Raw genomic sequence first — 24,395 nt, 5'->3', positions numbered from 1 at the left:
TCTACTATCTGTGTACACCACACCGTCTACACTCTGTGTACACTGCACCATCTACTGTCTGTGTACACCACACCATCTAATGTCTGTGTTCACCATACTGTCTACTGTCTGTATACACCACACCGTCTACACTCTGTGTACACTACACCATCTATTGTCTGTGTACACCACACCGCCTACTGTCTGTGTACACCACGCTGTCTACTGTCTGTGTACACCACACTGTCTACTATCTGTGTACACCACACCGTCTACACTCTGTGTACACCGCACCGTCTACACGCTGCGTACATCACACCATCTACATTCTGTGTACACCGCACCGTCTGCATTCTGTGTACACCCCGCCGTCTACATTCTGTGTACACCCCGCCGTCTACATTCTGTGTACACCCCGCCGTCTACATTCTGTGTACACCCCGCCGTCTACTCTCTGTGTACACCACACCGTCTACACTCTGTGTACACCCCGCCGTCTACACTCTGTGTACACCACACCATCTACACTCTGTGTACACCCCGCCGTCTACACTCTGTGTACACCCCGCCGTCTACTGTCTGTGTACACCACACCGTCTACACTCTGTGTACACCACACCGTCTACACTCTGTGTACACCCCGCCGTCTACATTCTGTGTACACCCCGCCGTCTACACTCTGTGTACACCCCGCCGTCTACACTCTGTGTACACCCCGCCGTCTACTCTCTGTGTACACCACACCGTCTACACTCTGTGTACATCACACCGTCTACTCTCTGTGTACACCCCGCCGTCTACACTCTGTGTACACCCCGCCGTCTACTCTCTGTGTACACCACACCGTCTACACTCTGTGTACACCCCGCCGTCTACACTCTGGTTGAAGGTAAGCCAAGCAGTGAACGCTGGGCAAAAAGACAGCTTGTCATTTTATGTTAAAAAGCTTGAAGTATTGAGCAGCGCACAAACTGCACATTCATCCTGATCCACCAAAAGTCTGGGTGAATTGTTCTGTGGGGTTGGGAGGTGCATGATGTCATTGGGGGGGGGGGGGAGGAGGGCGCTCCAGAAATGAAGGTGGCCCCACAAAGTGTAAATCCACCTCTGCACCGCACTGCCCTTCCTCACAAGTAAAGCAAATAAAGTAAAGTTTATTAGTTACAAGTAAACATTAACACTGCAATGAAGTTACTGTGAAAATCTCCTAGTCACCACACTCCGGCGTCTGTTCGGGTCAATCCACCTAACCAGCACGTCTTTCAGACTGTGGGAGGAAACCGGAGCACCCGGAGGAAACCCACGCAGACACGGGGAGAACGTGCAGACTCCACACAGACAGTGACCCAAGGCGGGTATCGAACCCAGGACTCTGGCGCTGTGAGGCAGCAGTGCTAACCACTGTGTCACCGTGCCGCCCCCAAGTTACCAGTGTCAGAGCACATTTCTTCTTTCCACAAGGCGCCACAGTCCCAGGTGACCATAGGCTGCTTTCCTCTTTGAGGGAGAGAGCTGACTGGTGGCGATTTAACCTGAGGGTCACCGCACCTCAGGCGAGGGGCAAGGTTGAGAAGGCGGGGCCTTTATGAATAACCTCAGCCGGTGTGGGAATTGAACCCGCGCTGTTGGCCTCGCTCTGCATCGCGAACCAGCCGTCCAGCCAACTGAGCTAAACCGACTCCCACCTAAACGGCTAAATTAATCGTCAGTGAAATTTTAGACTACTGACCTCTAGCCTGCTCTTCAATTCACTTATATGTTGCTGATTTTTCTGCTGTTCACAGTTCAGTTTGTCAATGAGAGCAATCTTGCTTTCTTCCTCGGTTAGCAACTGTAAAATGTTAAAAATAAGAGAACATTCTTACAAAACCAGAACAAGCTGTTGCTAAGTTCCGACTTAAAAAGATGGTAAAAATCTGCCTGGTGCAAGTTCAGAATGAATTCCACTTCAATCGTGTTTCTGTAAAGGTGCGATCGTGTGACATGTTCGAATATGACCCTGATGTTACACCACCGCATTACTTGTACTAAGATCCTGGAGGGATTTGATAGGATAGACACCGGGGCGGGATTTTCCGGCTCCACCTTGGCATGTTCTCCCACAGCAGAGGTGGCTCACCATTGGCTGCCGGTGGGATTGTTTGGTCCCACTGATGTTTCACCTGTCCCGCCACTGGGGAACCCGCCTCAGGGGATCAACATTCGGCAGGACGGGAAGATCCCGCCGGTATGAAGGGCCAGAAAATTCAGCCCCCGAAGGACGTTTCTACTTCTGGGAGACGAGAAACAGGGAACTCGGATTCGGAGCATGAAATCTACCCTTCCAGACGGAGATGAAGAGAATATTTTTCTCTCAAAGGGTGTGGTATTCGCTTCCCCAGAGACAGGTAGAGGCTGGGTCACTGAATTAATTCAAATCGGAGTTAGATTATTGATAAACAAGGGAGTTAAGGATTATAGGAGAGCAGACGGGAAAGTGGAGTTGAGACCACAACCCAATCAGCCATGATCTTACTGAACGGTGGAATAGGCTCGAAGGGCAGAACGGTTTACTCCTGCTCCCAATTCCAATGCTCTTGTGACATTTTTGGAAATGGTATAATTGGAGCTGTCAGCATTCACCATCATCAGAACTGTAAAACTGACAGCAACTTTTGAAGTCAACACATGAGCAGCGAAATATGGAAAGATGGCGACTCCCTCTTACTCCGCATGGTATCTTATTGAAGTCCCAGCAGCTGGAAATCAATTAGAAATCACTGAGTTGACGAGAACTTCCCCTTTGATGCTGTAATACCACTGTTACAAAACGCCAAAAACATTTACACCTTGAGGTATAACCGGGGTTTTAAACCATGTACAAAGTCATAGCTACTTCCAACTCCCCTCCAGCCTAGAAAACAAATTTAACACTTGTGCAAGTCAAATTTCTCTACAGATTTTTACTATAAATTAAAAATCCTTTTCTTAAAATTTGTTTAAGTTATTTCAACTTTTAATCTCTAAGTCCCAATCTTTATTTTGCACTCTGTAAAACTGTGAAGGATATACCAGTGCATGTTGCTTCCTGGTATGCTGCCTGTGAGAATACCTCAAGGTGATTGGCTGTTTACCCTGTATGATGGCATCACTTTTGCTGGAGATCTACTTAACTTGATGCCAGATTCAAATGAACGATGGGAACAGGGCAAGTCCACACCACAAAGAGTGCGAGATATTTGAGGATAGCATTCTTCAAAGTAATACCAGTTGACATTGATTGCATAATCTGGGCCACGGAATTTGACCCTTTCTTTCAGTGTTCCAAGTTGCTAACTGAAGTCATTCTTCATACTGGGCTCTCTACGCTAAATCCACACACTGCAAACCACACTGCCAGCTCTTTGAATGTGTAAACCCAACAAGTATATATATCCAAAGGTACCACAGGGTTTCAAAGGTACAGCAATAATTATTCGTTTGATCACACCTTAATCCTACATTCTATGATTTCCCTAATCTCTGACAATATCTTGACGTTTGATGGATGAAGATAACCTGCTTGCTCTGATTTTCCCACATACTGATTGTGCAAATTCTCACCAACTACTAACTGACCTCAACAGCTTCACCAACTCAAACTGTACTTGCGCTAACATGTATTAATAAAGGCAAAACAAATCACTCATGGAGCAACTGAGCTCTGCACTGCTGGGATCAGTTTATTATCTTACAGGGCGGCACAGTGGCACAGTGGTGCCAGGGACCCGGATTCAATTCCTGCCTTGGGTCACTGTCTGTGCGGAGTTTGCAAGTTCTCCCCGTGTCTGCGTGGGTTTCCTCCGGGTGCTCTGGCTTCCTCCCACATGTAGTCATGATGTGGAAACTGATAGCCAAGTTCCGCACACATGAGGACGGCCTAAACCAGGATCTTGGGTTTATGTCACACTATCAGTAACCCCCACAGCTTGCCTCCTGGACTTGCAGAATCTCACTGGCTGTCCTGTCTGGAGACAATACACATCTCTTTAACCTGTGCTTAATGCTCCCTCCACTCACATTGTCTGTATCTTTAAGACCTGGTTGGCTGTAGGGATTCGCATTCTAATCAGTATTCTGTAACTTGATTTTGTGTCTCTGTGCCCTGTCTGAGAGCAGATTTCCACTCCATCTGACGAAGGAGCAGTGCTCCAAAAGCTTATGGTATTTGCTACCAAATAAACCTGTTGGACTTTAACCTGGTGTTGTTAAAACTCTTACTGTGTTCCTTCCACACGTTAGGTGGATTGGCCATGCTAAATTGCCCCTTGGCGTCAGGGGGACTAGCTAGGGTAAATACGTGGGGTTATGGGGATAGGGCCTGGGTGGGATTGTGGTCGGTGCAGACTCGATAGGCCAAATGGCCTCCTTCTGCACTGTATGGATTCTATGATTCTCTGATCACTGGCTCTGTGAGAATACTTACAGATATTGGGATGGTACGGTGGCATAGTGGTTAACACTGCTGCCTCACAGTGCCAGGGACCCGGGTTCAATTCCTGGCTTGGGTCTCTGCCTGTGCGGGAGTCTGCACATTCTCCCCATGTCAGCGTGGGTTTCCTCCGGGTGCTCCAGTTTCCTCCCACAGTCCAAAAGACGTGCTGGTTAGATGCATTGACCATGCTAAATTCTCCCTCAGTGTACCCAAACAGGTGCCGGAGTGTGGCAACTAGGGGATTTTCACAGTAACCACTATTAATCATAATTTACATTAATGATTTAGACATAGGAACAAGTAATTCAATGCTAATTTTACAGATGATACTAAACTAAACTAACACAAGGAGTGGAGGGAGAATTTAGCATGGCCAATGCCGCTAACCTGCACATCTTTGGGAGGAAACCGGAGCACCCGGAGGAAACCCACGCAGACACGGGGAGAACGTGTAGACTCCACACAGACAGTGACCCAAGCCGGAAATCGAACCCGGAACCCTGGCGCTGTGAGGTAGCAGTGCTAACCACTGCGCCACCGTGCCACCCAAATACACAAAGACACACCCAGTGGGTTTGGCTGGACTTTTAAAATGCCTGCCGTCGCTCTCCAGGGCCCCAGGACTTTGTGCAGAGACTTGGGGCCATCCTTTGCAGTGTGGAAGTGATGGCCACTCCAAGGGAACACCTGCGGAGTTCAGCATGATGCAGCATCTCATGGCTGATGGCTCAGTCTGCATTGTTGCAGAAACAGAAGCTGCCAAACAACACTGGAAACTTCTGGAAGTTATCTTAGCTCAGCTTATTGGCACACAAGGTGCAGCTTGCCTGGGTAGAGGCTCCAACTGTTGCCACGGTTGCCACACTGCTGCCCATACAGAGATGGTACAGTTCACACGGGACCTGCTAGGGTTGTATCTGCTCAAAGGCAGTCTCTGACTCATCATGGTGATGCCAGTGGTATGTCGGAGAGTAGGAGGAGCACCAGACCAGACTGAGGTACTCAGGCTCGAAGGGAATGCACACATGTGAATGTTTACATAAAATGCCCAAAACCACTTAACAGCCAATGAATTTAAAGTTGAAGTTAAAGTTTATTTATTAGTCACAAGTAGACTTACATTAACACTGCAATGAAGTTACTGTGAAAATCCCCTAGTTGCCGTACTCCGGCGACCGTTCGGGTACACTGAGGGAGAATTTAGCATGGCCAATGCATCCTAACCAGCACGTCTTTTGGACTGTGGGAGGAAACCGGAGCACCCGGAGGAAACCCACACAGACACGGGGAGAACGTGACCCAAGACAGTGACCCAAGCCAGGAATTGAACCCGGGTCCCTGGCGCTGTGAGGCAGATTTGCTTCTTATAGTCTCTGCGATTAAGTAGGCTGGTTTGACTGGCAGATTGTATCCAAGTTCCCACAAGTAGGCCAGGATTTCATGCCCCCCCCATTGGTGGGTTGGCAGGCAGGAGGATGGCGGGGAGTGCAGGGGGGGGAAGGGTCATAACATTGGGTGCCATGCCATGTTTGATTTGATTTATTATTGTCACATGTATTAGCATACAGTGAAAAGTGTTGTTTCTTGTGCGCTATACAGACAGAGCATACTGTTCATAGAGAAGGAAAGGAGAGAGTGCAGAATGCAGTGTTACAGTCATTGCTAGGGTGTAGAGAAAGATCAACTTAATGCGAGGTAGGTCCATTCAAAAGTCTGACAGCAGCAGGGGAAGAAGCTGTTCTTGAGTCGGTTGGTACGTGACCTGAGACTTTTGCATCTTCCCGACGGAAGGAGGTGGAAAAGAGAATGTCTGGGGTGCGTGGGGTCCTTAATTATGTTGGCTGCTTTGCCGAGGCAGCAGGAAGTGTAGACAGAGTCAATGGATGGGAGATTGGTTTGTGTGATGGACTGGGCTACATTCACGACCTTTTGTAGTTCCTTGCGGTTCGCTGCACTGTCACATAAATACAATTTCCTCCTTTGGCAATGCAGAACTATCGACATAATTAGAAGCTGAGAAATCTGGCAAGAAAATAGAAAGCACTGTTTCTGCCTGAGCGATTGTAAATAATCTTCAATCACTCCTTTCCTCCCAATGGATCCAGTGTTTACTTCAAGCTGAATGCTGCCACATCACTGAGTACATCTTTGGAAAACAGTGGCAAAAGCGTTGTGTAAAGCAACATTAGGAGTTGTGGAGTAAAGTAAGCTTGCCGCGTGCTGGTAATGATCGAGGGACCGCCACCGAGCGATGAAGGCACTAATGGGAACAGACAGAAGAGCTGAAGAATGACAGAATGTGGATAGTGGAACTAATTAATGTTTGTGTTTGGAGGCTCCCCGAGTGTCTGTCAGGCTGTAAGCAGCTGCCGACACACAATGATGCACCAGAATTAATGAGTTAGCTCAAAGTCAGAGTCTCTGTGCCATGTCTTTCCTTTGCTCCAATTGCAGCCAAAGTTGGGGCAGATTTCAGAACTGTTTTGACAATCACTCTGAATAGAGGCCCAGGGTGCTTTAACTCCTCTGCCTCATTTAAATGTCCCTGGCTGATTTCCGAACCCATTGCCTCTGCAGATTAAGGAACGCTCAAAATCTCTTTAGCGCAATATTCCACATCGGAGAATGTGAACGACAGGTTCATCAGACTATCCCGATGATGCTTCTGTGCTGCACTGAGGGAGTGCCGCACGGAGGGAGTGCCGCACTGAGGGAGTGCCGCACTGAGGGAGTGCCGCACTGAGGGAGTGCTGCACTGAGGGAGTGCCGCATGGAGGGAGTGCCGCACTGAGGGAGTGCTGTATGGAGGGTGTGCTGCACTGAGGGAGTGCCGCACGGAGGGAGTGCCGCACGGAGGGAGTGCCGCACTGAGGGAGTGCCGCACTGAGGGAGTGCTGCACTGAGGGAGTGCCGCATGGAGGGAGTGCCGCACTGAGGGAGTGCTGTATGGAGGGTGTGCTGCACTGAGGGAGTGCCGCACGGAGGGAGTGCCGCACTGAGGGAGTGCCGCACGGAGGGAGTGCCGCACGGAGGGAGTGCCGCACGGAGGGAGTGCCGCACGGAGGGAGTGCCGCACGGAGGGAGTGCCGCACGGAGGGAGTGCCGCACGGAGGGAGTGCTGCACTGAGGGAGTGCCGCACGGAGGGAGTGCCGCACTGAGGGAGTGCCGCACGGAGGGAGTGCCGCACGGAGGGAGTGCCGCACTGAGGGAGTGCCGCACGGAGGGAGTGCCGCACTGAGGGAGTGCCGCACGGAGGGAGTGCCGCACGGAGGGAGTGCCGCACTGAGGGAGTGCCGCACTGAGGGAGTGCCGCACGGAGGGAGTGCCGCACGGAGGGAGTGCCGCACTGAGGGAGTGCTGCACTGAGGGAGTGCCGCACGGAGGGAGTGCCGCACGGAGGGAGTGCCGCACTGAGGGAGTGCCGCACGGAGGGAGGGCCGCATTGAGGGAGTGCCGCACGGAGGGAGTGCCGCACGGAGGGAGTGCCGCACGGAGGTAGTGCCGCACGGAGGGAGTGCCGCACGGAGGGAGTGCCGCACTGAGGGAGTGCCGCTCGGAGGGAGTGCCGCACGGAGGGAGTGCCGCACGGAGGGAGTGCCGCACGGAGGGAGTGCCGCACTGAGGGAGTGCCGCACTGAGGGAGTGCCACACTGAGGGAGTGCTGCACTGAGGGAGTGCCGCACTGAGGGAGTGCCGCACTGAGGGAGTGCCGCACGGAGGGAGTGCCGCACGGAGGGAGTGCCGCACGGAGGGAGTGCCGCATTGAGGGAGTGCCGCACGGAGGGAGTGTCGCACGGAGGGAGTGCCGCACGGAGGGAGTGCCGCACTGAGGGAGTGCCGCACTGAGGGAGTGCCGCACTGAGGGAGTGCTGCATTGAGGGAGTGCCGCACGGAGGGAGTGCCGCACTGAGGGAGTGCCACACTGAGGGAGTGCTGCACTGAGGGAGTGCCGCACGGAGGGAGTGCCGCACGGAGGGAGTGCCGCACGGATGGAGTGCCGCACGGAGGGAGTGCCGCACGGAGGGAGTGCCGCACTGAGGGAGTGCCGCACTGAGGGAGTGCCGCACTGAGGGAGTGCCGCACTGAGGGAGTGCCGCACTGAGGGAGTGCCGCACGGAGGGAGTGCTGCACTGAGGGAGTGCCGCACTGAGGGAGTGCCGCACGGAGGGAGTGCCGCATTGAGGGAGTGCCGCACTGAGGGAGTGCCGCACGGAGGGAGTGCCGCACTGAGGGAGTGCCGCACTGAGGGAGTGCCGCACGGAGGGAGTGCCGCACTGAGGGAGTGCCGCACTGAGGGAGTGCCGCACTGAGGGAGTGCCGCACTGAGGGAGTGCTGCATGGAGGGTGTGCTGCACTGAGGGAGTGCCGCACTGAGGGAGTGCCGCACGGAGGGAGTGCTGCACTGAGGGAGTGCCGCACGGAAGGAGTGCCGCATTGAGGGAGTGCCGCACGGAGGGAGTGCCGCACGGAGGGAGTGCCGCACGGAGGGAGTGCCGCACTGAGGGAGTGCCGCACTGAGGGAGTGCCGCACTGAGGGAGTGCCACATGGAGGGAGTGCTGCATTGAGGGAGTGCCGCACGGAGGGAGTGCCGCACTGAGGGAGTGCCACACTGAGGGAGTGCTGCACTGAGGGAGTGCCGCATGGAGGGAGTGCCGCACGGAGGGAGTGCCGCACGGAGGGAGTGCCGCACGGAGGGAGTGCCGCACGGAGGGAGTGCCGCACGGAGGGAGTGCCGCCCTGAGGGAGTGCCGCACTGAGGGAGTGCCGCACTGAGGGAGTGCCGCACGGAGGGAGTGCTGCACTGAGGGAGTGCCGCACTGAGGGAGTGCTGCACTGAGGGAGTGCCGCACTGAGGGAGTGCCGCACTGAGGGAGTGCCGCACGGAGGGAGTGCCGCATTGAGGGAGTGCCGCACGGAGGGAGTGCCGCACTGAGGGAGTGCCGCACTGAGGGAGTGCCGCACGGAGGGAGTGCCGCACGGTGGGAGTGCCGCACGGAGGTAGTGCCGCACTGAGGGAGTGCCGCACTGAGGGAGTGCCGCACGGAGGGAGTGCCGCACGGAGGGAGTGCCGCACTGAGGGAGTGCCGCACGGAGGGAGTGCCGCACGGAGGGAGTGCCGCACGGAGGGAGTGCCGCATTGAGGGAGTGCCGCACTGAGTGAGTGCCGCACTGAGGGAGTGCCGCACTGAGGGAGTGCCGCACTGAGGGAGTGCCGCACTGAGGGAGTGCCACACTGAGGGAGTGCTGCATGGAGGGTGTGCTGCACTGAGGGAGTGCCGCACTGAGGGAGTGCCGCACTGAGGGAGTGCCACACTGAGGGAGTGCTGCATGGAGGGTGTGCTGCACTGAGGGAGTGCCGCACTGAGGGAGTGCCGCACGGAGGGAGTGCCGCAGTGAGGGAGTGCCGCACTGAGGGAGTGCCGCACTGAGGGAGTGCCGCACGGAGGGAGTGCCGCACGGAGGGAGTGCCGCACTGAGGGAGTGCCGCACTGAGGGAGTGCCGCACGGAGGGAGTGCCGCACGGAGGGAGTGCCGCACGGAGGTAGTGCCGCACTGAGGGAGTGCCGCACTGAGGGAGTGCCGCACGGAGGGAGTGCCGCACGGAGGGAGTGCTGCACTGAGGGAGTGCTGCACTGAGGGAGTGCCGCACTGAAGGAGTGCCGCACTGAACCTGTGCTGCACTGAGGGAGTGCCGCACTGAGGGAGTGCCGCACTGAGGGAGTGCCACACAGAGGGAGTGCCGCACGGAGGGAGTGCCGCACTGAGGGAGTGCCGCACTGAGGGAGTGCCACACTGAAGGAGTGCCGCATTGAGGGAGTGCCGCACTGAGTGAGTGCCGCACTGAGGGAGTGCTGCATGGAGGGTGTGCTGCACTGAGGGAGTGCCGCACTGAGGGAGTGCTGCATGGAGGGTGTGCTGCACTGAGGGAGTGCCGCACTGAGGGAGTGCCGCACGGAGGGAGTGCTGCATGGAGGGAGTGCCGCACTGAGGGAGTGCTGCATGGAGGGTGTGCTGCACTGAGGGAGTGCTGCACTGAGGGAGTGCCGCACGGAGGGAATGCTGCACTGAGGGAGTGCTGCACTGAGGGAGTGCTGCACTGAGGGAGTGCTGCACTGAGGGAGTGCTGCACTGAGGGAGTGCCGCACTGAGGGAGTGCCGCACTGAGGGAGTGCCGCACGGAGGGAGTGCTGCACTGAGGGAGTGCCGTACTGAGGGAGTGCTGCACTGAGGGAGTGCTGCACTGAGGGAGTGCTGTACTGAGGGAGTGCCACACTGAGGGAGTGCTGTACTGAGGGAGTGCCACACTGAGGGAGTGCTGCACTGAGTGAGTGCCGCACTGAGGGAGTGCTGCACTGAGGGTGTGCCGTACTGAGGGAGTGCTGCACTGAGGGAGTGCCACATGGAGGGAGTGCTGCACTGAGCCTGTGCTGCATGTTGGATGAGATATCCAGGCTCTATCTGCTGAAAGGGATGTAAAAGATCTCTGGCGCTATCTTTAAGAGGAGCAGCGGAACTATCCTCGGTGTCCTGGCCAATATTTATTTATTCCTTAATAAACATCACAAACGCAGATTTTCTGCTCGGTATCACAATGCTGTAAGTGGGAGCTTGCTGTGCTCATTCTGGCTGCTGGATTTCCTACATTACAACAGTGACCACAGGCTGAAAATACTTAATTGGCCATAGAGATGTCCTGTAGTCATGAAAGGTGCTATATAAATGCAAGTCAATTTTTTTGAGCTGTGCTGTTGAGGGGTGATGTCAGGGGGTACGGATTCACAAAGAAAGATAGTGCAAGCCTGAAATTCTCCCTTAAAAAGAGGGTGGGAGTCAAATGAAAACTTTAAGTTTAACTTTATTTATTAGTCGCAAGCAGGCTTACATTAACACTGCAGTGAAGTTACTGTGGAAATCCCCTAGCCACCACACTCCGGTGCCTGTTCGGGTACACTGAGGGAGAATTTAGCATGGCCAATGCACCCTAACCAGCACGTCTTTCAGACTGTGGGAGGAAACTGGAGCACCCGGAGGAAACCCACGCAGACACGGGGAGAACGTGCAAACTCCACACAGACAGTGACCCAAGCTGGGAATTGAAGCCGGGACCCTGGCGCTGTGAGGCAGCAGCGCTAACCACTGTGCCACCGTGCCGCCCACGGAAACTGTAATTGATATTTTTTTCTTAGACAAGGGTTTGAAGGGACATGGAACCAAGCCAAGAGGATGGAGTTAAGATACAGGTCTGATGCACTCTAATTGAAAGTCGGAACAAGCTCAAGGGGCTGAATGGCCTCTTCCTCGCTCGATGCTGCCCAGAGTTCTTATTTGGAAGGGGCAGAAGGTCTCTCGGGGTGGGCTTTGGTGGGGGTGCGGGAGTAGAGAGGGATTGGGTGGGTATGGAAATTAGCCATTTAAATGAGTTAAAATACTCAGTACCCCCCCTTTGTGGCACTGGGTCTGTTCACTCACACAGGAAACCACTCCAACACGAGTTAAAATCTGGGTGTCACAGCGATGTGCACATACATCTGACTCGCACTCTGACTCTGATCAGGATCAGACTCAACAATTTTTCATTTCAACTTATCAAATCAAAAATAATGGTCTTAAAACTTCAAAAAAATCTGCAAAGAAAATACAAATGACCGTAGCCAATTGCTGAGCTCTATCAGTGCGGCTCTTCTGATGGATTGATGACAGGTTTACATGTACAAGACTAACGCTAGTCTCATTAGGAACCAATTCCACGATTATTGGGACCATTTTCCTTTCAAATCAGGTCTGATTACCGTCAGATTATTATGAGGAGGGAGCAGAATCTTACAATTAAGTGTCAATCATGGCTCAGTGGGTAGCTGTCTTGAATGAGGGATCACAAGGTTCCAGGTTCAAAGGATAAAAGCAAATTATGCGGATGTCAAAGCCACATTGACAAAGACAAAGGGTCATCTGGACTCGAAACGTCAGCTCTTTTCTCTCCATACAGATGCTGCCAGACCTGCTGGGATTTTCCAGCATTTTCTCTTTTGGTTCCAGGTTCAAATTTCATTTCAAGATTTCAGCACAAAATTCAGTGTTGCCGATGTTCCAGCGCAGCCCTGAGGGAGTGCTGCACTGAGGGTGTGCTGCACTGAGGGTGTGCTGCACTGAGGGTGTGCGGCACTGAGGGTGTGCTGCACTGAGGGTGTGCGGCACTGAGGGTGTGCTGCACTGTTGGAGGTGCTGCACTGAGGGTGTGCTGCACTGTTGGAGGTGCTGCACTGAGGGTGTGCTGCACTGAGGGTGTGCTGCACTGAGGATGTGCTGCACTGAGGATGTGCTGCACTGAGGGTGTGCTGCACTGAGGGTGTGCTGCACTGATGGAGGTGCTGCACTGAGGGTGTGCTGCACTGAGGGTGTGCTGCACTGTTGGAGGTGCTGCACTGAGGGTGTGCTGCACTGTTGGAGGTGCTGCAGGTCGGAGGAAATGTGAACCAGCAGTAAATCCTTTGTGACCTTAACTATGTTCTCTGCCCCAATCGACAGATAATGTCCCTGGTATTTAACAATCGAGTGAAAACCGCTGTTTCAGAACTGTTTCTGGCTCATGTTCTGCGCTTGTCACCTCCGCTTTGTCACTCTGCCCTTTTGAGAACATGTTCAATTAATCAGATGCAGCAGATCACTGCACTTTCGGATCATTCGTGCAGCGAGCACTCCCACAGTAAATAAACAAAGGCCCCTCACTTTACCAGGCCTTAATTAAAGCAGGACCGTGTAACTAGAGCAGTGTGGTCCAATTCTTTATGTAATGAGGTGAATTGGGAACCCAGGTGTGGTTAATTGAATTTCTGATTAGTCAATAATAATTAATAGATGCTGTGGTCGGGCCTGTGATCACAATGGTCACACTCACACCGTGAACTTTATTCTTTTCACACACTGGGTGGTCAAATGGTGAGAGGGAGATCTGGGAGTGAAAGTGTTTGTCGATCATACTTTCTGATTTTGGGAGATGGTTATCATGTAAATATACGCACCGGTAATTACATTTACCAATGTTGTGGGAGTGTGTGTGAGGCATTTTCTACTAAAACTGCTACATTAGAGAGCGTGCAGAAGAGGTTTACATGAATTGATCCCGGGATGAGGAACTTCAATGATGAGGATAGATTGGAGAGGTTGGGACTGTTTTCCTTGGAGAGAAGGCGCGGCTAAGAGGAGATTTGATAGAGATTTTCAAAATCATGAGGGGGCTGGACAGAGTAGGTGGGGAGAAACTGTTGCTGCTTGTAAAAGGATCGAGAATGAGAGGGCATAAATTTAAAGTGATTTGCATAAGAAGCAAACATGATGTGAGAAAAATCTTTTTCACTCAGCGAGTGGTTGGGGTTGGGAATGCACTGCCTGGAAGTGTGGTGGAGGCAGATTCAATCAGGGCATTCAGGAAGGACATTAGATGATTACTTAAATAGAAACAGTGTGCAGGGGTACAGAGAAAAGGCAGGTGGCTAAGTCATGCTGCCTGTTTGGAGAGCCGGTACAGACATAATGGGCCGAATGGCTTCCACTGCGACGTAACAACTCTGCGATGTGGTTAAAATGGCATTACGGCTGGTCAGCATTATCTATTGAACTGGGTTCTAAGACACTTGACAAACAGCCAACATGCAGAGTTTTTATAACTTTTCACTGACAAACTCATTATTCTTAATTGTCACTTTATATCCCCAACAAATCCGAGAAATATTTCAATCCTACCTCCATTAAATATAACGAGAAGTTGGCGCTGATCTCTCTGAACTGCTATGGCCCTGGCTTCCGCCTGAAGTAATAGTCAAAGTCTCAAACACCGCCTTGAGGTAAATCAGTGAAAGCAAACAAACAAACTCGCACAGAGCTCAGTAAAACTGAAAGGTTTAGATATTCTAACTCGCTATGTAGCACTGGCAAAAAAAAGGCACGGGCCTTGAACCTCTGTCAGGAAACATGATGTCACTTCACCTGCTTGTGAAAGGTCACAATTAGCAGGATGACGCTCGCCAGCTGAAAACATGTTTTAGGGACTTAGTTACTAAGACACCGAGTTTTGACCGCAGCCAGGGTACTTCGAGGTCCAGCCACCAGCGTTTAGTTCTGGGCAATTAATGACAGCTGTGCCTGCATCATATTCACAAACCGATAACCAAGTTTTACAAATTCCATCTACGGTTAGTAAGCAATTCCAGTTTGAATATAAACCAGGCATCTCACTCCAGCATGTTCTGTTATCGAGTCACAGAGGTTTACAGCATGGAAACAGGCCCTTTGGCCCAATTTGTCCATGTCGCCCTTTTTTTAACCACTAAGCTAGTCCCAATTGCCCGCATTTGGCCCATATCCCTCGATAGCCATCTCAATCATGTAACTATTTAAATGAATTTTAAAAGACAAAATTGTACCTGCCTCTACTACTACCTCTGGCAGCTTGTTCGAGACAGTCACCACCCTCCATGTGAAAAAATTGCCGCTCTGGACCCTTTTGAATTTTTCCCCTCTCACCTTAAACCTATGCCCTCCAGTTTTAGACTCCCCTACCTTTGGGAAAAGATATTGACTATCTAGCTGATCTATGCCCATGCCCCTCATTATTTTATAGACCTCTATAAGATCACCCTTAAGCCTCCAGGGAAAAAAGTACCAGTCTATCCAGCCTCCGCTTATAACTCAAACCATCAAGTCCTAGTAGCATCCTAGTAAATCTTTTCTGCATTCTTTCTAGTTTAATAATATCCTTTCTATAATAGGGTGACTAGAATTGCACACAGTATTCTAAGTGTGGCCTTACCCATGTCTTGTACAACTTCAACAAGATGTCCCAATTCCTGTATTCAATGTCCTGACCAATGAAACCAGGCATGCTGAATGCCTTCTTCACCACTCTGTCCACCTGTGACTCCACTTTCAAGGAGCTATGAACATGTACCCCTAGATCTCTTTGTTCTATAACTCTCCCCAACACCCCACCATTAACTGTAAGTAAGTCCTGCCCTGGTTCAATCTACAAAAACGCATCACCTCGCATTTATCTAAATTAAAATCCATCTGCCATTCATCAGCCCACTGGCCCAATTGATCAAGATCCCGTTACAATCCTCGATAACCTTCTTCATTGTCCACTATGCCACCAATCTTGGTGTCATCTGCAAACTTACTAACCATGCCTCCTATATTCTCATCCAAATCATTAATAGGAATGACAAGTAACAGTGGACGTTGCTGCCCATACACTAACTGGCACTGGTTCACCCCTCACCTGGATGCTCACTAACATGCAGTGGTTTCTGGTCTGGCAACGCCACAATTTTAGCATTCACATCCTCGAGGTCAAATCCCTCCGTCGCATCATCATTCCCTGTCTCTAGAACCTCCTCCAGGCCAACAAAACTCAGAGTACAGAAACAGAAAATGCTGGAAAATCTTAGCAGGTCTGACAGCATCTGTGGAGAGAGAACAGGGCTAATGTTTTGAGTCAGGATGACTCTTTGTCAGAGCTGAAGACAATAGAAAATAGGAGAGATTTATTGTTAGGGTGAGGAGGGTGGGGGGGGGGGGGTGGTTGGGGGGGGGGTGCTGAATTGACAAAGACGTCATAGACAAAAAGACAAAGAGAGTGTAAATGATGGTGAGCATGGCTAAGTAGGGAGTTAATGGGATGGAACATTAAGAGATCAGAATGTGTCAATGGCAGAACAAAGGTAAGCAGAGTGTCAAAGGACAACCTGAGACATGGAACAGATGACTCTGGTGGAGTGGGGAGAGGGGACACAGTGGTGGGGGGAAAACCTCTGAGCATGGACTCTCTCTTCCAACCTCACCCCATTTCCATTTATTTTATCTTATTTTTTTTCATTTTCTTTTTTTTTTTCATTTCTTCCATTATTTCATTTTTCCACTTTAAAAAAAAACTTTGCTTTCCATCTTTTTCCTCGCATCACGGTTTCCCCTCCCATGCACTCTGCAAATGGGACAGAGCAGCACTACAACAGTCTACATCACCTCCCAGTCTACATCACCTCCCAGTCTACATCACCTCCCAGTCTACATCACCTCCCAGTTACCATGTACTAAGTTTATAGTTTATTACGGGAGGTAAGATGCTCTTTTGGAGAGTTGGTGCAGACTCAATGGGCCAAATAGGCTCCTTCTGCACTGCAGGGATTCTATGATTCTGTGGTAAGGGAGAAAGGCTCCTTTGAGTCTGAGAAATTGAAGACATGATCTGACCTTGGTGTTTGAGATATAGCAATGTTTTGACAGGGTGCATACAGGAAAACAATTTCCTTTGGAAAATGAGACAAGTTCATTCCGGAGTGAAATCAGGAAACATCTTTCGACACAAAGGATTGTGGAAATCTGCAACTCTCTTCCTCCAGAGGTTGGGAATCAGTTGCAGTCTTCAAGACTGAGACTGAGAGATTTTTGTTGGATAAAGTTATAGATATAGAATAGATATAGAAACCCTACAGTGCAGAAGGAGGCCATTCGGCCCATCGAGTCTGCACCGACCACAATCCCACCCAGGCCCTACCCCCACATATTTACCCACTAATCCCGCTAACCTACGCATCTCAGGACTCTAAGGGGCAATTTTTAACCTGGCCAATCAACCTAACCCGCACATCTTTGGACTGTGGGAGGAAACCGGAGCACCCGGAGGAAACCCACGCAGACACAAGGAGAATGTGCAAACTCCACACAGACAGTGACCCGAGCCGGGAATCGAACCCGGGACCCTGGAGCTGTGAAGCAGCAGTGCTAACCACTGTGCTACCGTGCCGCCCATGGTAAATGGATTTGAGGTGATGTTATCAAGGCACATAGAACCAAGATGGTAAATGGATTTGAGGCACAGATCAGCCATGATCTACAGAATTCAGAATTGTTAAATTGCAGAAGTAGGCCATTCAGCCCATCATCTCGGCACTATCTAAATGAGCTTAGTGCCATTCTCCAGGTCAGCACAGTGGCACAGTGATTAGCACCGCTGCCTCACAGTGCCCAGGACCCGGGTTCGATTCCCGGTTTGGGTTATTGTCTGTGCGGAGTCTGCATGTTCTCCCTGTGTCTGTGTGGGTTTCCTCCAGGTGCTCCGGTTTCCCCCCACTGTCCGAAAAACGTGCTGGTTAGGTACATTGGGCCATGCTAACTTCTCCCTCAGTGTCCTGAACCGGCGCCGGACTGTGGCAACTAGGGGATTTTCACGGTAACTTCATTGCAGTGTTAATGTAAGCCTATTTGTGACACTAATAAATAAACATTAAACTTTAAAACTCCTGCCTTCTCACCCTAACCCTGCACTTTCTTCCTTTTCCGATAACAGTCTAATTCCCGTTTGAATGCTTCAATTGAACCTGCCTCCAGAAGCGAGTACATTCCAGATCCTAACCACTCGCTGATAGGAGAACAAAAACTTTCTCTCAAAACACTTTCCAGTTTCTTTCAATCTGTGCCCTCTCTTTCTCCATCCTTTCACAAGCGGGAATGGTTTCACCCTGACTACCCTGTTCAGGTCCCTCATGATTTTGAATACCTCACATCTCCTCTCAGAACCTCTTTTCTCTAAGGAAAACAGTCTTTTCTGCACACTAATGCCTTCACATCCTTCCTATACTGTGGCACCCAGCACCGTCCACAATACTTCAGCTGTGCCCTAACCAGTGTCTTCTACAAGTTCAACATAACCTGCTTGCTCTTGTACGTTATGCCCTTCTTAATAAAGTCTAGGATGCTGTATGTTTAAATAACCACCCTCTTCCCCATCCTGCCACCTTCAATGATCTCTGCACATATACACCCAGGTCCCTCTGCTCCTGTTCCCCTGTTAGAATTGTATCATTTATTTTCTATTGTCTCTCCATGTTCTTTCAACCAGAACAAATCGCTTCTCCACATTGAACTGCATCTGCCACCTGTCTGCCCATTCCACCAACTTGTCGACGCCCTTTTGAAGTTCTACACTATCCTCCTCATAATTCACAATGTTCCCAAATTTCATATCATCTGCAAGTAGGGCAGCACGGTGGCACAGTGGTAGGCACTGCTGCCTCACAGCGCCAGGGTCACTGTCTGTGTGGAATCTGCACATTCTCCCCGTGTCTGCGTGGGTTTCCTCTGGGTGCTCCAGTTTCCTCCCACAGTCCAAAAGACGTGCTGGTTAGGTGCATTGGCCATGCCAAATTCTCCCTCAGTGTACCCGAACAGGAGTGTGGCGGCTTGGGGATTTTCACAGTATCTTCATTGCTGTTTTAATGTAAGCCTACTTGTAACACGAATAGATAATAAATAAAATGAAACTCTGAAATTGTGCCCTGTACACTAAGGTCTAGGTCATTAACATATATCAGGAAAAGCGAGGGTGCAACACCAACCCTGGAGAACCTTCCTCTGGTCTGCGAAACATCCATTAACCATCGCTCTCTGTGTCCTGTCACTCAGCCAATTTCATATCCATGTTGTTACTGTCCCTTTTATTCCATGAACTTTCCTTACCAGTCTGTTGCATGCCAATGTATCAAATGCCTTATGAAAGTCCATGTACACCACATTCACCACATTGCCCTCATCAACCCTCTCTTATTGCCTCATTAAAAAAACTCCAGCAAGTTCGTGAAACACAATTTTCACTCAAGAGTGTTAGAATGTAACCAGTGATAACATTGGATCTGTTGTAGTGAGACCAATGATCACAAGCTGTAAGGGTCAGTTGACCCAGTAAACTATGTAACCAATGAAAAAATGATGTGATGACCAGCTGACTCAGTATAAATAAGAGTCTGTTGGGAATTGTGGGGAGCTTGGAATGGCCCAGGATGAGATCTCAAGTGTTGGAGTAATGAAGTTTCTTCATTAAAACTTTTTCTTTGATTTATAAGTTGGAGTAAGTTTTGCCTCATTTTATTGCCTACAACTGAAGAGTTCCTGCTGGAAGATTAACAAAGAACTCAATGCTGGCTCCCCTTAATTAATCCACATTTGTCCATGTGACTATTGTCCCAGATTATTGTTTCTTGACGTTTCCCCACCACTGATATTAAACTGATCTTATCTTTACACCCAACAAAGGGTGTAATGTTTGCAATTCTCCAGCCCTCTGGCACCATCCCCGAGTCAAGGGAAGGCTAAAACATTAAGGCCAGTGACTCTGCAACTTCCACTCTCTCTTCCCTCGGTATTCATGGATGCAATGCATGTGGCCCTGGTGCCTTGTCAACTTTAGTTAAAGACAGCCTATCCAATACCTCCTCTGCATCAATTCTAAACACTTGAGAACAAAGAACAAAGAAAAGTACAGCACAGGAGCAGGCTGTTCGGCCCTCCAAGCCTGTGCCGATCATGATGTCCTAACAAAACTAATGAAAAAGCCTTCCGCCCTTACCCAGTCTGTGTCCCTCCTAAATGTTGCTAGTGTGTCTGCTTCTAGTGTCGTAATCACCTTCCTTTTTTCATATGGGCATGGGTAACATCTTCTTCCTTGGTAAAGACAGATGTTAAATATTCATTTAATTCCCCTTGCTGGGCCCTCTGTCTCCATTCATCAATCTCCTCTACGGTCACTAATCAGTCCCACTCCTCCTTTTACTACTTATATGGCTATTGAAGACCTTGGGATTCCCCTTTTATGTTAACTGCCAGTCTTTTCTCATACTCTCTCTTTGCTTCTCTGATTTACTTTCTCCCCTCCCCTCTGGATCTTCCTTATCCAGTCTGGTCCTCAATGGTATTTTCTACCTCGGCACATCTTTTCTTCCTTTTCTTAATTTCCATCTCTTTTGTCACCCTGGGAGCAGTTGATTTGTTTGCCCAACCTTTCCCTTTCAAGGGATCATATGGCGACTGCGTACAAATTAGGGGTGGCACGATGGCATAGCCTCACAGCAACAAGGATCCGGGTTCGATTCCCAGCTTGTGTCACTGTCTGTGCGGAGTTTGCACATTCTCCCCGAGTCTGCATGGGTTTCCTGTGGGTGCTCCGGTTTCCTCCCACAGTCCGAAAGACGTGCTGGTTAGGTGCATTGGCCAGACTAAATTCTCCCTCAGTGTACCCGAACAGGCGCTGGAATGTGGTGACTAGGGGATTTTCACAGCAACTTCATTGCGCCGTTAATGTAAGCCTACTTGTGACACTAATGAATAAACAAACTTTAAAAAAGCTTTCAGTGTTTGGTAGGTTAGATCGACAGAAACTATTTTCAGTAATCTTCCAATTGAGTGTCAGTTGTGGCACAGCGGAGAGCCCTTTGAAGCATCAGGTTCCGGGTTCAAATCCCACTCTAGGAATAAATCAACTTTAAAAATTTAAACAAATGATCGCTTCTCTGAAGAAAGCCAATTATTCTGCGACCTAAAAAGTTTATTTATTAGTCACAAGTAAGGCTTACATTAACACTGCAATGAAGTTAGTGTGTACCTTTTCTCCTGCCAACCTCCAATTAATTTAACTGAATGACGGAACAGGTCTGATGGGCCGAATGGCCTCCTCCTGCTTTTCATGTTCCTCTGTAACAAAGATCCAGTCTGATACACTTGGTTAATGGACTCAGAGCAGGCTTGAGGGGCTGAGTGGCCTCCTCCTGTCCCTATTTCTTATGGTCTCACTAACCTTGGTTTGCAGCATTTTAATCTCAGATGAAAGGTTATTAATATGCTGGCGAAGGCATTGGTTCTCCTCCTGAGTTTGTTCGAGCTGGATACGTTCTTTGTTCAGACACATGCCTAGTTCCATCAGCTAAGATAGAAAATAAACACACGGGTAGGTGACAAAAGGACGGAAACGTGAAACCCGCATTGTCACGGCAGTAAGAATCTTTAGCAAGCGTGCAACTGTGGCAGTTCTGGAGCCCTGGCCAAATAGTTTGTGGCCACATTGGCTCAGTGGGTCACTTCAGATGCAGGAGGTCATGGGTTCAACCCTGCTCTGTGGAAACACAATCCAGGCAACACGTTGCCCCTCCTGAGGGAGTGCTACACTGTCAGAGGTGCTGTCTTTGGAAAGAAGCATTAAGCAAAGGCCCGGTCTGCAGGTAGACATATAAAATCAATATTCCAAAGGGTAAAAAAAAAAGGGAGGACCAGGTAGGAAATGTTTTCGGATACAAGGGACCGGATTTTCAAAGCAATACCGAGAAGCTGACATAGAAATGTAGAAAATAGGAGCGGGAATAGGCCATTGAGATACTCCGCCATTCGAAGCGATCATTGATCCTCTATCTCAGCACCATGCTCCTCCACTCTCCCCATACCTCTTAACGTCTTTAGGAATCGATTTCCTTCTTAAATATATTCAGTGATTTGGCCTTCGAAAGAGCGAGAGGTAGGAAGGTGTGATTTGTTTTCCTACAGAGTGTTGTTATGAACCTGGTATGGTGGTGAAAACATGTTCATTACTTACTTTAAAAGGGGCATTGGATAGATATTTTGAACAAGAGAAAAATGGGGAGTGGAGCTAATTGGAGAAGTCTTACAAAGAGCTACCACAGAGGCACAGTGGGCTGAATGGGCTTCTCCTGTACTGTAATGACGTGAATTACAGCTCACGTTTTGATTGTAAGTCTGTTCGGTTTGACACTGGTACTGTCTCATCTCGGCTTCATTCATCTCCCGGATTTTCTGGAGCATCTTCATGGCGCCACCGTCCTCTTGGGGATTTCTCAGCTTCGCTTCCAGTTCCTGAATCACAGCATCTGCCTCGGCAGCCTTCTCCCTCATGCAGATCATATCCTGAAAGCACAGTGTGAAGAGTCACTGAGTAAAGCTCACTGCCAGGTGGTTCCTGATCAGAAACCTGCCATCCATTCAGTGTGTTCTATTTTAATTTGGTTGTTTATAATGAGTGGATTTCACAAGAGTGAGTGACCTGCGTTTCACAACTTGCACTTGTGTACTAGTTGCAAGTGCCTGCCTGAATCTTTAAACCAGAGGGAGGCGGGGAGGTGATGGCATGGTGGTATTGTCACTGGACTAGTGATCCAGAGACCCAGGGTAATGATCTGGGGACCCGGGTTCGAATCCCACCTCTGCAAATGGTGAAATTTGAATTCAATAAAAGTCTGGGATTAAAAGTCTAATAATGGCTGTGAAACCATTGTCGATTGTTGTAAAAACCCATCTGGTTCACTAATGTCCTTTCGGGAAGTAAATCTGTCATCCTTACTCAGTTTGGTCTACACGTTGAGTGGTCACACGACATCAGGTTATAGTCCAACAGGTTTATTTGAAATCACAAGCTTTCGGAGCACTGCTCCTTCATCAGGTGAAGTGGAGCGATGTGCGCAGGCACAGGATATATAGGCGGAATTACGATAGCCTGACACTAACAGATAATCAAGAGTGTCAAAGGGTAAGCACAGACAGTGTAGGCCTGTCACTGTTATTCAGCTGGCCTACATTGTAAAACTCATCAAAGAATCTTGTTTTTTTTTAAGGTTACCCCAATAGCAGCCCAGTTTGCTGAGCTGTCTACAGTTATTCCTGAATCTCCTCCCCCACCCACCCAACTTTAATCTAACCTAGCAGATAAATTCAGGAGGAAAGCTCATCCTCCCCACCTCCCCTACATTACGACAGCCACTAACACTTCAACAGTCGTTGGACATAGTGAAATACTTCAGGATGTCCCGCAGTATGGAAGGATTCTATGTCAGTGTTAGGTTCCCCCCCGCAGCCCCCTTTTGATGTTCTATTGATGTCCTGCCTCCCTATCTCTGTAATCTCCTCCAGCCCTACAACCCTCCGAGATGTCTGCACTCCTGTAATTCTGGATTCCTCAGCATCACTGATTTTAATCGCTCCCCCATTCACCTACAGATGCCCCGGACACATTGACTATAAGTTATAGGAGCAGAGTTTGGCCATTCGGCCCATCGCGTCTTCTCCGCCATTCAATCATGGTCCAACACTATTTTCCCACCTTTACCCAGAACCTTTGATTCCCTCACCAGTCAAGAACCTATCTATCTCTGTCTTAAATACACACAATGACCTGGCCTCCACAGCCTTCTGTGGCAATGAATTCCACTGATTCACTGAAGAAATCCCCTCCAGAAAACTCTCCCCTTCCACCTCACTTTCCTGATTGAAGACACTATTTAAAAAAACTACCTCTCTGGCCTAATAGCACCTCATGTGGTACGGTGTTAAATTTTACTTTATGATTCCCTAGGGAAGAATTTGGACATCTTAAAAGTGCTATATAATTGCAAGTGGTTTTCAATGGAGAGTTAAATTGAATCTGAAAAGGGGCATTATTTCTGGAGACTGACAGCAACTCAGAACTGGCAAAAGACATCGAGAGAATTGTGCACCATGTCTCATGTTGATGTACAATAATATTTAATTGCTAGCTAAATGCGTTCCCAGTCACCACTTTTACCCTTCTAATCTCGCTAAACGTCTAGAAATATTAACCTTCTGGGACCGTGATGTATTGTCCTAATCAACTTTTATTGAGAATTCCCTGGGATATTTCTTTAAGGAACACAGGCTGGACGCCGTATTACTGCAGCAAAGCAGTTCCCTCACGTTGCATTACTGTCACAGCACAATGCTGACTGTATCCCTGCATCTTTGGAATGCTTCACTTGATTAAATTCTCCGTTTCAAACCAGGAAACCGTAATAGGTCATCCAATAAAAGAAAAGCATTTGAACTTGCACTCCCTCGGGAGGAGCACCGCAAACTGCTGACAATTACATGAAACTAATTCACGGCTTTTATATGGGCTCCAGGTTCAGTTAAAATGGGAAGAAATTCCACTCTGTAGGAAAGTGTTTGGAGTGCATTTAAAAGCTGCAACCAGGGGCAACATTAGGGACACGCCCAGAGCCCCACGCGCACTGTCAAGGGAATGAATCATAGAATCCTACAGTGCAGAAAGAGGCCATTCAGCCCATCGAGTCTGCACCGACCACAATCCCACCCAGGCCCTATCCACATATCCACCC

At 49.6% G+C, this 24,395-nt stretch overlaps 2 protein-coding genes across 2 annotated transcripts in view; both read right to left on the bottom strand.

Annotated features, from left to right (window-relative positions):
• Positions 1-2,604, bottom strand: part of LOC144507602 (uncharacterized) — a 41,610-nt gene extending 39,006 nt beyond the window's left edge. Inside the window, exons 1-2 of the mRNA XM_078234757.1 lie at positions 2,533-2,604; positions 1,709-1,810 (exon numbers count right to left, since the gene is read on the bottom strand). Coding sequence (XP_078090883.1) covers positions 1,709-1,810; positions 2,533-2,604 — 174 coding nt within the window. The remainder of the gene's footprint in view (positions 1-1,708; positions 1,811-2,532) is intronic.
• A 4,013-nt stretch (positions 2,605-6,617) lies between these two features.
• LOC144507601 (uncharacterized) overlaps positions 6,618-24,395 on the bottom strand; it is a 61,264-nt gene continuing 43,486 nt past the window's right edge. Inside the window, exons 6-8 of the mRNA XM_078234756.1 lie at positions 21,991-22,173; positions 21,056-21,181; positions 6,618-6,692 (exon numbers count right to left, since the gene is read on the bottom strand). Of these exons, the coding sequence (XP_078090882.1) occupies positions 6,618-6,692; positions 21,056-21,181; positions 21,991-22,173 (384 nt within the window). The remainder of the gene's footprint in view (positions 6,693-21,055; positions 21,182-21,990; positions 22,174-24,395) is intronic.

Source organism: Mustelus asterias, chromosome 19 (genome assembly GCF_964213995.1).
Source record: "Mustelus asterias chromosome 19, sMusAst1.hap1.1, whole genome shotgun sequence".
Lineage (NCBI taxonomy): Eukaryota > Metazoa > Chordata > Chondrichthyes > Carcharhiniformes > Triakidae > Mustelus > Mustelus asterias.
This window is presented reverse-complemented; position numbering and strand designations above follow the sequence as displayed.